Raw genomic sequence first — 13,153 nt, forward strand, 5'->3', positions numbered from 1 at the left:
CTTAAATGTTAATAACTTTTAAAGGTTTGTTTCAGACAGCAGTACATGTACTTGTGGTCATGATTTTGTATATCGTAATTATTTTACATGACCCTCGCTTCTCCTGTATTGACTTTTAAAGGTACATCTCACGCAGTGGTACATCTACTTGCGGTCATGATTCTTAAGATGTAAATCTTTAATTTTTAATTTGCCCGTTACTTTCAGATGCACGCAAAAATCCTATTTTTAATACAAAAATTATTTAAATGATATTTCAACACGTTCATAAGTTTTAAGATTATAATGAATGTGAAACTGTGAATGCAAATTGCCATGGGGCCTATTTCATTTTATTGGGTTACTTTGTTGTAGTCCATTTTTGTATTTTTGTAACATAGCAGACTTATAATATGACTGTTCATTTTCGGTGAATAAAATGATGTTTTTAAAATATGAAAAGTAAGGGTGATAACCAGGCTAGAACGACAAAACATTGTCTGTATGGTCATTCTCCTTTATTTGGTATAATTTTAAAACAAAACTAGTTGAGAATAAATTTGTGGTCAGGTGTGTATTGTCGTGCTTAAGATCACGTTCTAATCCACCCATGTATCTTAATGCAGAAAGGACTAAACTTAACTGTGGTCTGATCCCGATTGTATTTCGGATAATCTCCCTTAACAAAACTCTTTACAAACGGTGGTTCAAATAAACCGTAGACCAAAACACGTGAAAGAATATAAGATAGTAGGCTAAATAAAAATAAATAACTGTTTAATTTTAATTTTAAGATGTCTTCCTGGAAAAAAGTTAGTAAATCAAAAAGCAAACAACATAGAGAGAGGAGTCAGGTTAGTTAGAAAGTATTTTGATTTTAGTTACTTTGTAAACTTTGTTACCCGGGGCCCAGGATGATTGTGGAAGAATCGTAGTTTGTGTTGAGAGACATGAGCCTATATTAGGCTACTGTAGAAACTAGAATTAAAGAAAGTAGCTTAGGCACAATATTGCTATTTGCTACTACCGAGTCCCTTCTCCCTTTTCTCCGTTCCTAGTAGCAATGTTTCCCAATCCCTTTCAACCTTGCTTGATGTCAATGATAGGCCTAAATGAAATGAAATGAAAGGATTTAACATCCTTATCCTACTGTTCTGACGTCTGCACCGATTGGGCTAATGAAGATGGGCATACACAATACAGCGTGCTACGAGGGAAATTTTGCCCTAATTCCAACTGCCAAGGGTCCTTTAAGGTGAGTGCCAATGTGTACATGGGACCTCTGTTTTTTGTCCTATCCAAATGACTAGACAGCTGTCCTTGTCAGTTCTACCTTGCATTGCTTGATCAAACTTGAAATCTGATTTGCAGTGCTGATTTATCGAAAGCATTTGCACAATAATCTTCCTATGTTTAAAGGAGCTAATATTTGGAACCTAGAAATTGACACAAATGGGTTGCAACGCATATAATAATGTAATATGAATCATGAATCTAAATAAACTGATTTACATTCAATCTTTTCTGTTTTCACTGTAATTTCTAATCATTTATGTTAGGCGAAATACGCCAGAAGTCTCAATTGAATGGCAATCTCTAGTGACTGGTTATTCCAGTCTACACCGATAGTATTTATTGCACATGCTCTCCAGATAACAATATGACGTCACCGTTTGACTTGACTTGTGGAATATGCCTAGCCTCGTTTTTCAAGTCCCTTATTACAAATGACGCTGAAATGCATTATGGTACACGATTCTTGTACCAATGGTAAAATGTTTATTTTGTCTTAAATATTGGATATCAGAAGCCCATATTTTCCCGGTAAGAACAAAACATCAATGTTGATTTAAATTGATAAATAATTTGTGTTTTCAATGTTGAAGATTTTGGATGATATTGAGTTAGAGACTTAGCTACTTTAAGTTAAAGGAGGCAAGGCTTTAACTCAATTATGATATCATCCACAATCTTCGACATTGCAAACAAGACTTAGTGGTCAGTTTAAATCATAGCTTATGTTGTTATCTTACTGTGAAAAGATGGGCTTCTGATATCCAGTATTTAAGACAAAATGAAAATTTTAAAATTTAAATTGGCAACCAGAATGCTTTCTAGTTCGTGCACTATTTGTGATTTAGCGACTTGATGAACGAGGCTAAACATATGTACCCCACAAGAGAATACTGCCAGTGTAGACTGGAATAACCAGATACCGAAGACTGCCATTTAATTTGGACTCTTTGCGTATTTTGTCGAACATAACTGATTAGAAATTACAATAAAAACAGAAACGATTGAATGTAAATCAGTTTATATACATACAAATTACATTATGGTATGTGTTGCCACCCTTTTGTGTCAATTTCTAGGTGCCAAATAATAGGGATTTAGCTCCTTTAAGTAATAGTTTGTAAAGGTAAAACTTATTAGAGACACTGTTTATTGTCTGAACTCTGCTTTATTATCAGATATTTTTCATCATTTTACATTTTAGCTTGAATCAAGGAGATGGCTTGGTCCCTTAGAAAAGAAGAAAGATTACAAAAAGAGAGCTAAGTATGTTCATTATAACTTAAAAATGCATGTACATTTGTATATTCAATTAGTAAACTTAAACCAACAAAAATTGAACACCTGTAACCCAAATTTAAATTTAGATGTTTGTTATTAATTATTGATATGATTTTCTTCCAGGGAACAGCACAGAAAAGATGCCACAATTAAATATTTAAGAAAAAAAGCAGAGAACAGAAATCCAGATGAATTTTATTTTAATATGGTTAAAACAAAAAAAGTGGTTAGTTATTCATGTATGGACATTCTTCTTCCTTGTCAAATCCAGGAAAGAAGCAAATCATGTTATGACGTTCCCCCTGTCGGTCTGAACATCTGTTCGCATTTGTTTGTGGGCACTCTAGAGGATACAATTTTTATCTTGATTTAAACGAAACAAAAAATATATGTTTTTATCCCAAAGATCTCAGTTCCTTATGATATTGGCATGTATCCAACTATAACTTCATGGATTATGGCCCCTGTTTGTACCTAAAATTGCTTTTTTGTGGACCCTCTAGAGGTCACAATTTTTATTTGATTTTAAAAACCATACAGATATGTCACCGTTACACCGTTGATTTCAAATTTCGTGACTGAAACTGTCCCGAGAAGGGCCACAATTTTTTTCCAATTTAGATGAAACTTCAAACATATGTGAAGGTTCAAAAAATCTTGGAGGAGTTCAACTTTAGCACGCATGGGACTTTCTATTCTGGAGTTATGTCCCTTGCCTTTTACGTAAAATGTTAAATATGTACAGAGTTTGTGGACCCTCAAAAGGTGACAAGTTTTGTCAGATTCAGATGAATCTAAAAATATGTGTTACGGATCAATAGTTTTTGAATGAGTTTGAATTTGGTACACATCAAAACTTCATTTCTAGATTTATAGCCCCTGCTTTTTACACAAAATGTTGAATATACATGAAGTTGTCTACAATTTTGGTCTCGTTCCGATGTAACTTAAACAAATATGTTAAGAATCAAAAGATCTTGAATGAGTTTGTTTTAGTGCACATCAAAACTCAATGATGGGACAATGAGAGGATGAGTCCAATTAATTTTCGCTGTTCACCGTTCATCTCTTGCAACATTTCGGCATATCTTGCGTGGCAACCACTTGTTTGTTATTTCGTAAGATTTTGTTTGCAGGTTTTTTTTTTTTATATATATATCTTTATTTATATGACATACTAGCAGGATACCCGGCTTCGCTCATGGGTCATAACTCCGAAACTGGAAGTGGTAGACTAACGCCACCTGGCCTATGTTACTTCCTACCCCTATACCCCAAATTTCAGACTCGGGGCAGACCTAGTGTAGTCGCCAACCCCGAACAGACCGGCATCGCTCGGGGGTCATAATTTCGAAACCGGAAGTGGTAGACTAACGCCACCTGGCCTATGTTACTCCCCGGTCCGAGCTACCCCTATACCCCAAATTTCCGACTCGCGGCAGACCTAGTGTAGCCGCCAACCCAGAACAGACAGACTTCGCTCGGGGGTCATAACTCCGAAACCGGAAGTGGTAGACTAACACCACCTGGCCTATGTAACTCCCCGGTTCGAGCTACCCCTATACCCCAAATTTCAGACTCGGGGCAGACCTAGTGTAGCCGCCAACCCCGAACAGACTGGCTTCGCTCGAGGGTCATAACTCCGAAACCGGGAGTTGTAGACTAACGCTACCTGGCCTATGTTACTCCCCGGTCCGAGCAACCCCTATACCCCAAATTTCAGACTCGGGGCAGACCTAGTGTAGCCGCCAACCCCGAACAGACCGGCTTCGCTCGCGGGGTCATAACTCCGAAACCGGAAGTTGTAGACTAACGCCACCTGGCCTATGTTACTCCCCGGTCCGAGCTACCCTTATACCCCAAATTTCAGACTCGGGGCAGACCTAGTGTAGCCGCCAACCCCGAACAGACAGACAGACAGACAGTCACAAATATATATATAGATAGATTTCATCTTGGCTATAATGAATATTTTTTAATTATCTAGGAAGGAGAACATCAGGCACGAGAAACAGATGAACCAGAATTTACAGATGACCAAATTAAAATAATGGAATCACAAGACATTAGATATGTGAATTTAATGAGAACAGCTGAAATGAAGGTGATTTATGGGACAGTCAGCAGTCTTATTTTAAATCTTACACTTTCAAAAACAAAAGATGACAAATCATCTTCAGAATCTCTGTAATATGTCAAAATGAACAAAGATTTTTAAAAAAAACTAAATTTGATATGGGCATATATTGCAGATAGAAATGTCAGTTTTACAAAAAATATTGACATTTAATGAAAAGAGAAAAACATAAAAATATATTGATAAAAACCCTTTTTATACGCCCACATTCAAATGTGGACGTATATTGCCGTCGCCTCCGTCGGTCGGTCTGTCCGTCCATCATCAACAATTTCTTGTGAACGATTATACGCCCACATTAAAATGTGGACGTATATTGCCGACGCTCGGTCCGTCCGTCCGTCCATTGTCCACAATTTCTTGTGAATGGTCTAACGCCAAAAGTTATCATCCAATTGTTTTAAAATTGATATATGTTGTTTAAATTAGTGAGATGAAGAAGCCTATTTCATTTCAATAATTTCCGTTTATTACGTCTAGAGTTATGGCCCTTGTTTCACTTTGTTGAACCTTGTGAACGCTCTAATGTCAAAAGTTAACATCCGATCTTTGTGACATTTATATGCATTATTTAAATTAGTGAAAGAAGAGGCCTATTGAATTTCAGCAATTTCCGTTTACAACATCTAGAGTTATAGTCCTTGTTACACTTTATTGAACCTTCTGAACGCTCTAACGCCAAAAGTTATTATCCGATCTTTGTAAAATTTATATGCATGATTTAAATTAGTGAAACGAGGAAGCCTATTGAATTTCAGCAATTCCCGTTTACTACATCTAGAGTTATGGCTCTTGTTTCACTTTATTGAACCTTGTGAACACTGTTAACACCAAAAGTTATAACCCAATCTTTGTGAAATTTATATGCATGATTTAAATTAGTGAAACGAGGAAGCCTATTAAATTTCAGCAATTTCCGTCTATAACTTCTAGAGTTATGGCCCTTGTTTCACTTTGTTGCGCCATGGGAACGCTCTAACGCTCTGCCGATCTGTATAAAATTTACATGTGTCATTTAAATTAGTCAAGAGAAGAATCCTATTGAATTTCCGCAATTTCCGTTTATTACTTCTATAGTTATGGCCCTTGTTTCACTTTGTAAATGTTCTAACCTGTAAAGTTAACTGCCGATCTGTATGAAATTTATATGTGCCATTTGAGTTAGTAATAAGAACAATCCTATTGAAATTCAGCAATTTCCGTTCATTACGTCTAGAATTATTGCTCTTTTCACTTTATTGAACCTTGTGAACGCTCCAACACCGAAAGTTATCATTGGATCTTTGTGAAATTTATATGCATTATTTAAATTAGTGAAACCACGAAGCCTATTGAATTTCAGCAATTTACAATAATTACTTCTAGAGTTATGGCCCTTGTTTCATTTTGTTAAACCTTGTTAATGCTCGATTGATGAAAGTTATCATCCGATATGTATGAAATTTATATGCATCATTTAAATTTGTGAAACAGAGGTCTTATGAATTTCAGCAATTTCCGTCAATAATTTCTAGAGTTATGGTGATTTGCGAACCTTGTGAACGTTTGAATGACAAAGGTGATCATGTGATCTGTATGAAATTTATATGCATTATTTAAATTAGTAAAACGAAAAACCCTGTCAAATTTCAACAAATACTTCCAGAGTTGAGACCCTTGTTTCAGTTTGTAGAACCTTGTAAACCCTCAAACGACAAAATTTATAATCTGATCTGTATGGAACTGTCTTGTAAAGGCCCCCAATTACCTACAAAGGAATAAATATGCGACAACCCTTGTCAACCCCTCGGACGATTCTGCTGCTGTGGGTGTATGTTTCGTTGCCTGGCAACCTATCTTTTATAATTTTATAACAGAAAATAGAAAAACTGAAGTCCTCTCTGCATGTGATAGAAAGTCAAGTGAAACCTAAAAATAAACACATTATATTTGTTGATAGTAAAAAAGAAGGTAAGTGAACCATTTAATATATATATCGTGTACAGACTGGTGTGCGCTATGCAATAAAGAATTCATATTAATATACCATAGTTTATATTAATATTTATGCCTTGGTTTTCAGAGTATAGGTTGATACTTTTTCCACAGAAGTAAGACAATAATCTTGTACTCTGCACCGACTTACATATGAATGATGGTTAAAAGAATGTTGTCCCGAATTCCCATAAACTGTCACTGTTTGATGTGACATCGTCTGCTATATAATAGCATTGGTTGTATGTCAAAGCACATTTGTCAGGCTTTTGTCTATACTGCTTACATGTACACTATTGCAATCCAAATATTTGTTGTCAATTTTTTTTATTTTTTATTTTAATTAAAGAAAACGTAATCACTATTCAAAATAAGTTCATAACGACTACGCTGTAAAATGACATAAAAATATATCTTTAAAGGGCATTTAGTGAAAGCGATATATAATAACAGACAGCTTTATGGAAAACATTCACTAGGTTTATTAAGTGTAACGTTTCATTGAGGACACTCTCACAGTTATACAATCAAACATGTTACAGAAGGTTATAGGTAACAATAAGCAATTAACAAATTAAAAAAACGGAAGCCAGTGATATGGTGTTAAACATCAGTCAGACCTTATACCTAAGAAAACTATAATTAATAGGATACCCTTATAAAAGAAGGAAAATCTATAATTCATATTAAAACAACAATTAATTGATGTAAGCCCTTAATGTCCTGTCACTGATAAAGGCTTAAACATACATTATACAAGAGCTAAATCTGCCTATTTCAGATCTTTCTTTAGGTCTGACATTTTATCTAAATTTTTAATTAGACATTAATTAACTTATCCAGACCATAATCAACTCTCGATGTCATCGCTAGCCTGCGATGTTTATTGGATTAGGTTCTTATTTGCTGTTCGACTTCCATTCAAGATTTAATTACAAAATGCATAATTGAGACTATGTTTTTTATCGTACCGACTTTAGTAAGGCCGAAAATTCAATCGTATAAAATCTTGGTTCAGATTGGATCAATTTGACTGAAATTTTCATCAAATTTCCTTTACATTATCCAGTTTTTGACTATTAGAGTGAGAACTGCTAGCTCTTTATCTAATCTCCCATAATGTATCTATAATGTATATTTAATAATAACAGTAAGTTTCTAAAATCTGCACTGAGAATAAACTAGTTAACAGTTCCTAAAATCAACTAGGTATACTCCAATATCCTGGTTGAATTCTGGCTGGTTTCTTCTGATGTGAATTGCCTCAAGAATTTTCCTGTTTTTTTATATGCCCACATTGATATGTGGTTGGATATTGTCGTCGCCCCGTCCTTCCATCGGTCAGTCCAGCGTCCACAATGGCTTGTGGACACTCTAGAGGCTAAAGTTAATATTCGATTGACTTTAAATTTATACAGTGTTTAAGGTCATGCCGAGTTATGGCCCATGATAACTTTGAAAAATCTTGTGGATGCTTTAGAGACCATAGTTATCATCTGATTGATTCTATATTTATAGACCTATATATAAATGTTTTGATTGGCTTTAGATTGATACACAGATTTTACGGTCATAACTTGAACAGCTAAATCCATGATATTAAATGGGCCAAACAAATTCTAATGATTTTCTGATAATTACTTAATTGAGTTGTTACTCTTAATCAGATTTTAGTGTATTATAAATGTTTCATTACTGACAAAAGTAAACATATGCGACAACACTTGTTGACTGCCCGGACGATTTAGTTGCTGTGGGTGGTAAAATATGGTATGTTCAAATGATAAAGTCTACCAACTACAAGTATTGAACAATTATTAAAATTATTATACACTATGATTATAATATACATCTTGCAAACATTTCAAATAACCTGATTTTCATTGCAGCCAAAAATTTTGATGCAGCAAAGCATTTTAATACCCACCCTTCTTTGATGGATCGAGTTTACAATAGACCTACATTTGATATGCTAGCGAAACAAGATCTATCTAAAACAATGGATGATAAAACTTTATCGGTAGGTGAAAGTTAATATTCTTTAATCTATAATATAATCTTTAGTTCATATTTTAAATATATATATAGACTATTGAACTAAAATAATATTGCAGAAGAAGACTTGAAAATATTTTTTCACTTCAAAATTCCTTGATAACCATATGAGACTATTTATCTGGTCTAAAGATCTATGATCAATATTATATTAAATAATAGCTTGTCTGTCAGTATTTGTTGAAAGATTAGTGTTATTTTTATGTCTCAGTTTGTCTTTTGTCTGTGGCACATTTTAGTTCTTAATTTATTGGTAGATATCGGAAGATATTTCACTCTGATACTGATGAAACAAATAATTATTGAGTTTTGTTGTTTTAAATCAGGGAAGATAAAACTACACCAGCCCAAAAAACCTGAGATTATTTTGTCTCTAATGGAGATAAAAAAAAGATCTCTAGATCGCTATATCTTACATGACTTTATCTCATTTGATTTGAATGCCAGTATTTATAATTTGTGTAAACTTTAATTATTAAAGCTATGATGTATAATTTATTGTGGAATCCCACAGACAAGTTTTGTTTTAACAAGTTTATTGTAAACACTATTCTAAGGCTTTTAAGACTTTTATAAAAGTAAAAATGTATATGAAAAATTAAATAATTGGGTGATCTCTCGGAAACTTGCAGTCAAAAAATTATTTAGTAGAGTTCTTCTTTCTCGCCACCACATACACAATCCCTGTCAATAACAATGTGATAAAAACTGTAGTAAGTAGAGCATTCACAAGAAATTTTGGTCGAACACAAGTGACAATAATGTACATCCAGATTAAAATCTACTGTAATGTTAAAACCTCATTTTCTTACCAATGACTTTATTTTGATCAATTTAGTTGGGTCATTATTTATTGATTTTAAATGAGGTACCTCAGATGTTGTTGTCAGGACATGTTAACAAGCTTATAATTAGTTTTACATGTCTGTCATTAAGTAATCAGTAGAATTCTCTAGTTAGACAACTTATCAACTTAATTAGTTTGGTGGTAGCTCTATGGATTAATATTGATTTATACTATGGCCTTAAACTTGTAATGGATGGCCTGGGGGTAAATTTTGAAACTAAGATCTAAATTACACAAAATGTTTAATTGTTGTGTTGACGAGGGGCCTGACATGTACTCATCGGATCAGAAAGTCTGTCATTGATGCAAGTGTCATGGTTTCGATCCCCCAAAAATAGTAGGATCGCTTGCCTAACCTTACAGGTTTTCCCTGGATTGTCCAGTTTTCTCCAACTGCTCATTACTTCTGTGCATATGCATTTATAAAAAAACAAATGGAATGACCTTTTGTTGAGTGGATTTTAAACCCCAGTTTTCTTTCTTGCTTAAGATAAATTACTTTTAGTCAGATAACAAAAATCCATTAGCAGAGATGCATTTGAGTCTTTGAAGAAATTTTAGTTATCGCCTATTTCATGGTTGCTGAGTTTTATCTTATGACACATTTCGCTGGTTGTACAAAAAAAAATTAAGACGTTAGAATTTAACAAGCCAAATATTTGCATTTTATCAGATTTAATTTTAATTATTCAACAATAAAAATACAATAAAATGTGGCAGTATCATAGATAAAGGCAATATTACAGTTGACACAAAATGTTTATAAATCAATAGCGTAAACATAGCCATTGGAGTGAGGCATATTATAATATTGTTAGAATTCATTGAAATAATGTGTGACATTATGACATTCACTGTGAAAGTCTTTCAACCATGGTGAGTATTTCATGGCACAGTCAGTTGGGAGGCCGGAAAAACATTTTGCCATATTAAATTTATCCATGAATATTACCTGAAGTTCATATTTTTAACCCCAGAAAACTAAATCATCCCAGTAAAGATATTTCTGAATTATATTACATTTCAGAGTTGATTGACAAAATATTTTTGTATTTAATTTTCACTTGTTTTTTTAAGAAAATGTCAGCAAAAAAGGAACAACAATATAAAGAATTGTCGAAAAGAATTGAAAGAGAAAAGGAACTGAACATCATTTCACAAAAGATGGAAACTAGTCGTCATTTATTGGTAAGATTATTTATATCCTCTATCCAGTATATACAGCAGCTATTTAAACTTACCTTCTTCTGTTGAAGAGGCTTAATTTGTCAAATTTTGAAAGATACTATTATTATACAGATGATAATTCTTAGAGACAGGATGTGTCTTCAGTTGTGAAGATACATAATAGACATGCATTTACTAGTATTGTAAGCCTTTCCACATGTATAACTAGCGGTCTTTGTGGTTGAAGAAGATATTCAGAATAATATGCTCTTTCATTTTGTATTATACTGTAATCCGGGTTTTATTTACTCTTGTGTATTTAGTATTAATTTCTTTAACATTCATTTAATATCAAAACTGTGTTTGATAATTCGTATAAATCATTTAAAATCTCCCCCAAATCATCTAATTTGTAGTTGTGTTCAGTTTAAAGCTGACAATTTAATTTTGGTGATTTTAAATTATTTTTACGAATTTTCAAACAAAGTGTTGATATTGAATGAATGCTAAATACACAATATTAAATAATACCTGGGTTACAGTGATATGATGTTTATTTTATATTTTGAAGGATAAGACAGCTAAAAGAAAAAAAGTTACAGATGGTTCCAAAGATCAAGCACCCCAGTATAGATGGTGTTTTCATCGGAAAAAATAGTCTATTTGTATATACATTGTAAATAGTATAAATAAACAGTAATAAATATGTCAAGGAGTAAATGTTTTTTGAACATCTTGGACATAAGTTAGTAGTGATAACTGAAAGATATGGCATAATTCAAGCTCATGGACAGGGAAGGTTTGGGTGAGGTACTAAATTCCTGTAAACATTTGAACCATGCATTGGCTTGAAGTTCCACTGTCCAGGTTATAGTCGTCTTCAATAGAAGGCTTGATCTCGCTTTAACTAGTACATCTTATTAAGGCCTTCAAGTAATACCCTGCATATTTTGGCAATAATTTCGATTGGGTACAAGCCCAGCTTGTGAGCCTATCAGATTTCTCGATCGTCGCGAATACCAAGTCTCGTGCTTTCAAGCTAAAATATCTACCTGTGATAATCGAGTTGCAAAGTTCAATGTTCATTCAAGGTTTCCGTGGAGGTTGCGATGTCACAACCTCTGAGTGGACGCTACTGCTCACGTGTCTGTAGATAACATAGCTATAAGTTCGGGAATTTTGAAGTAAACAAGCAACGTCTAGATGTAAAACTCGCAGTCGTTGCTTCAGGAACATGGGTTATAGTGCTATCCTGGTCGTTTGTACTTTATAATACATGTATACTATACTTCCTGCCTGCCCAATCGTCTGACAGTTCAAAATAATTGTTCCCAAATTCATGTTTCTGACAGTCTAAAATAATTGTTCCCAAATTCATGTTTCTGACAGTCTAAAATAAGCATATTTAATAAGGAGGACTCACGATAATATCTGAATATTTGGGTATTGTTTCTAGATCACGGCAATCCAAAATTAGCGGTGAGTCTAAAGAGACTCAACCTTTTCCTTACCAATTTGGAGTACTAACAATCTAATTAAAATACAGACCTACATTTCGTTTCGTATTTTATACTTTTGATGTCATCCTCTAGATGAGTGAAGACAAGTAAAACGAAATATTGAACTATAAATAACGACATATGACCCGTGTTTAAATCTGATCGAAATAGTGAAGAAAGAAGTAAGGTTTACTATTCATGAAATAAATAATTGAGTTCTACATAATATATGGATAAAAAAAGAAAGATATCGGAATTAGTACAAATGGAAAATAGTATGCAGAGCCGTAAAGCGTGGCAAAGGGTGACAGTTCTGTCAGATTAGTTTGTATTACCAAGTCTGATTTAAAGAAGGCATGTGTAATGTCAATTTGATGGGTTTTAACAGTTTGTTTGATTTTGTTAGATTTAAAATGTTTTAATACGACGCTGTACTGATTGTTATACTGTGTTTTAGGATTTAAGGTACTCGCGGTGGCTTAGCGAGTAAGGCATTGACTCGCAAACCACGGTGGCTCGGGTTCGCTCCTTGTGTTGGCCCAGAACATGGTTCCCCCTTTTCAGTGGTGCAGGGCGGAGGGTCTGGCAAGAAACAGCGTTTGGGCGTAAAACCGAGGTCACATGTTCACGTTGATGTGCACTTAAAATAATCCATGACAGTTGGAATTGGATGAAGATGTTGTGTCCATCTGCATTATCCCGGTTTGTGCAGAAGAACAGGACGTTAAACCAGTGTTACCTTTTTTATACGCCCACATTTTCATGTTGGCGTATATTGTCGTCCCCCCTGTCCGTCCGTCCACAATTTGTTTGTGGACACTCTACAGGTCACAATTCTTATCGAATTTTGACGAAACTTGAAATATAGGTTTATCTCCAAAAGACCTCGGCTGCTTTCGATATTGGCATGTATCGGATCGA

The 13,153-nt window shown here is 34.1% G+C and overlaps 1 protein-coding gene across 1 annotated transcript; it reads left to right on the forward strand.

Annotated features, from left to right (window-relative positions):
- Positions 1-663: 663 nt before the first annotated feature.
- On the forward strand, positions 664-11,440 carry LOC126810321 (probable U3 small nucleolar RNA-associated protein 11). The gene is made up of 8 exons (XM_050535321.2): positions 664-833; positions 2,477-2,538; positions 2,677-2,779; positions 4,541-4,657; positions 6,547-6,640; positions 8,554-8,684; positions 10,644-10,754; positions 11,305-11,440. Exons 1-8 carry the CDS (start codon positions 774-776, stop codon positions 11,389-11,391), a joined length of 765 nt encoding a protein of 254 aa, XP_050391278.1. The 5' UTR covers positions 664-773; the 3' UTR covers positions 11,392-11,440.
- The last annotated feature ends 1,713 nt before the right edge of the window (positions 11,441-13,153 follow it).

The sequence above is a fragment of the Patella vulgata genome, chromosome 2, assembly GCF_932274485.2.
Source record: "Patella vulgata chromosome 2, xgPatVulg1.2, whole genome shotgun sequence".
In the NCBI taxonomy this organism is placed as follows: domain Eukaryota; kingdom Metazoa; phylum Mollusca; class Gastropoda; family Patellidae; genus Patella; species Patella vulgata.

Excerpts from the sequence above, each read along its gene's own strand:
- LOC126810321 (XM_050535321.2), top strand. The coding sequence starts at position 774 with ATGTCTTCCTGGAAAAAAGTTAGTAAATCAAAAAGCAAACAACATAGA. Across the intron at positions 2,780-4,540 it reads TGGTTAAAACAAAAAAAGTG|GAAGGAGAACATCAGGCACG; the intron begins GTTAGTTATTCA and ends TTAATTATCTAG. Across the intron at positions 6,641-8,553 it reads TGTTGATAGTAAAAAAGAAG|CCAAAAATTTTGATGCAGCA; the intron begins GTAAGTGAACCA and ends TTTTCATTGCAG.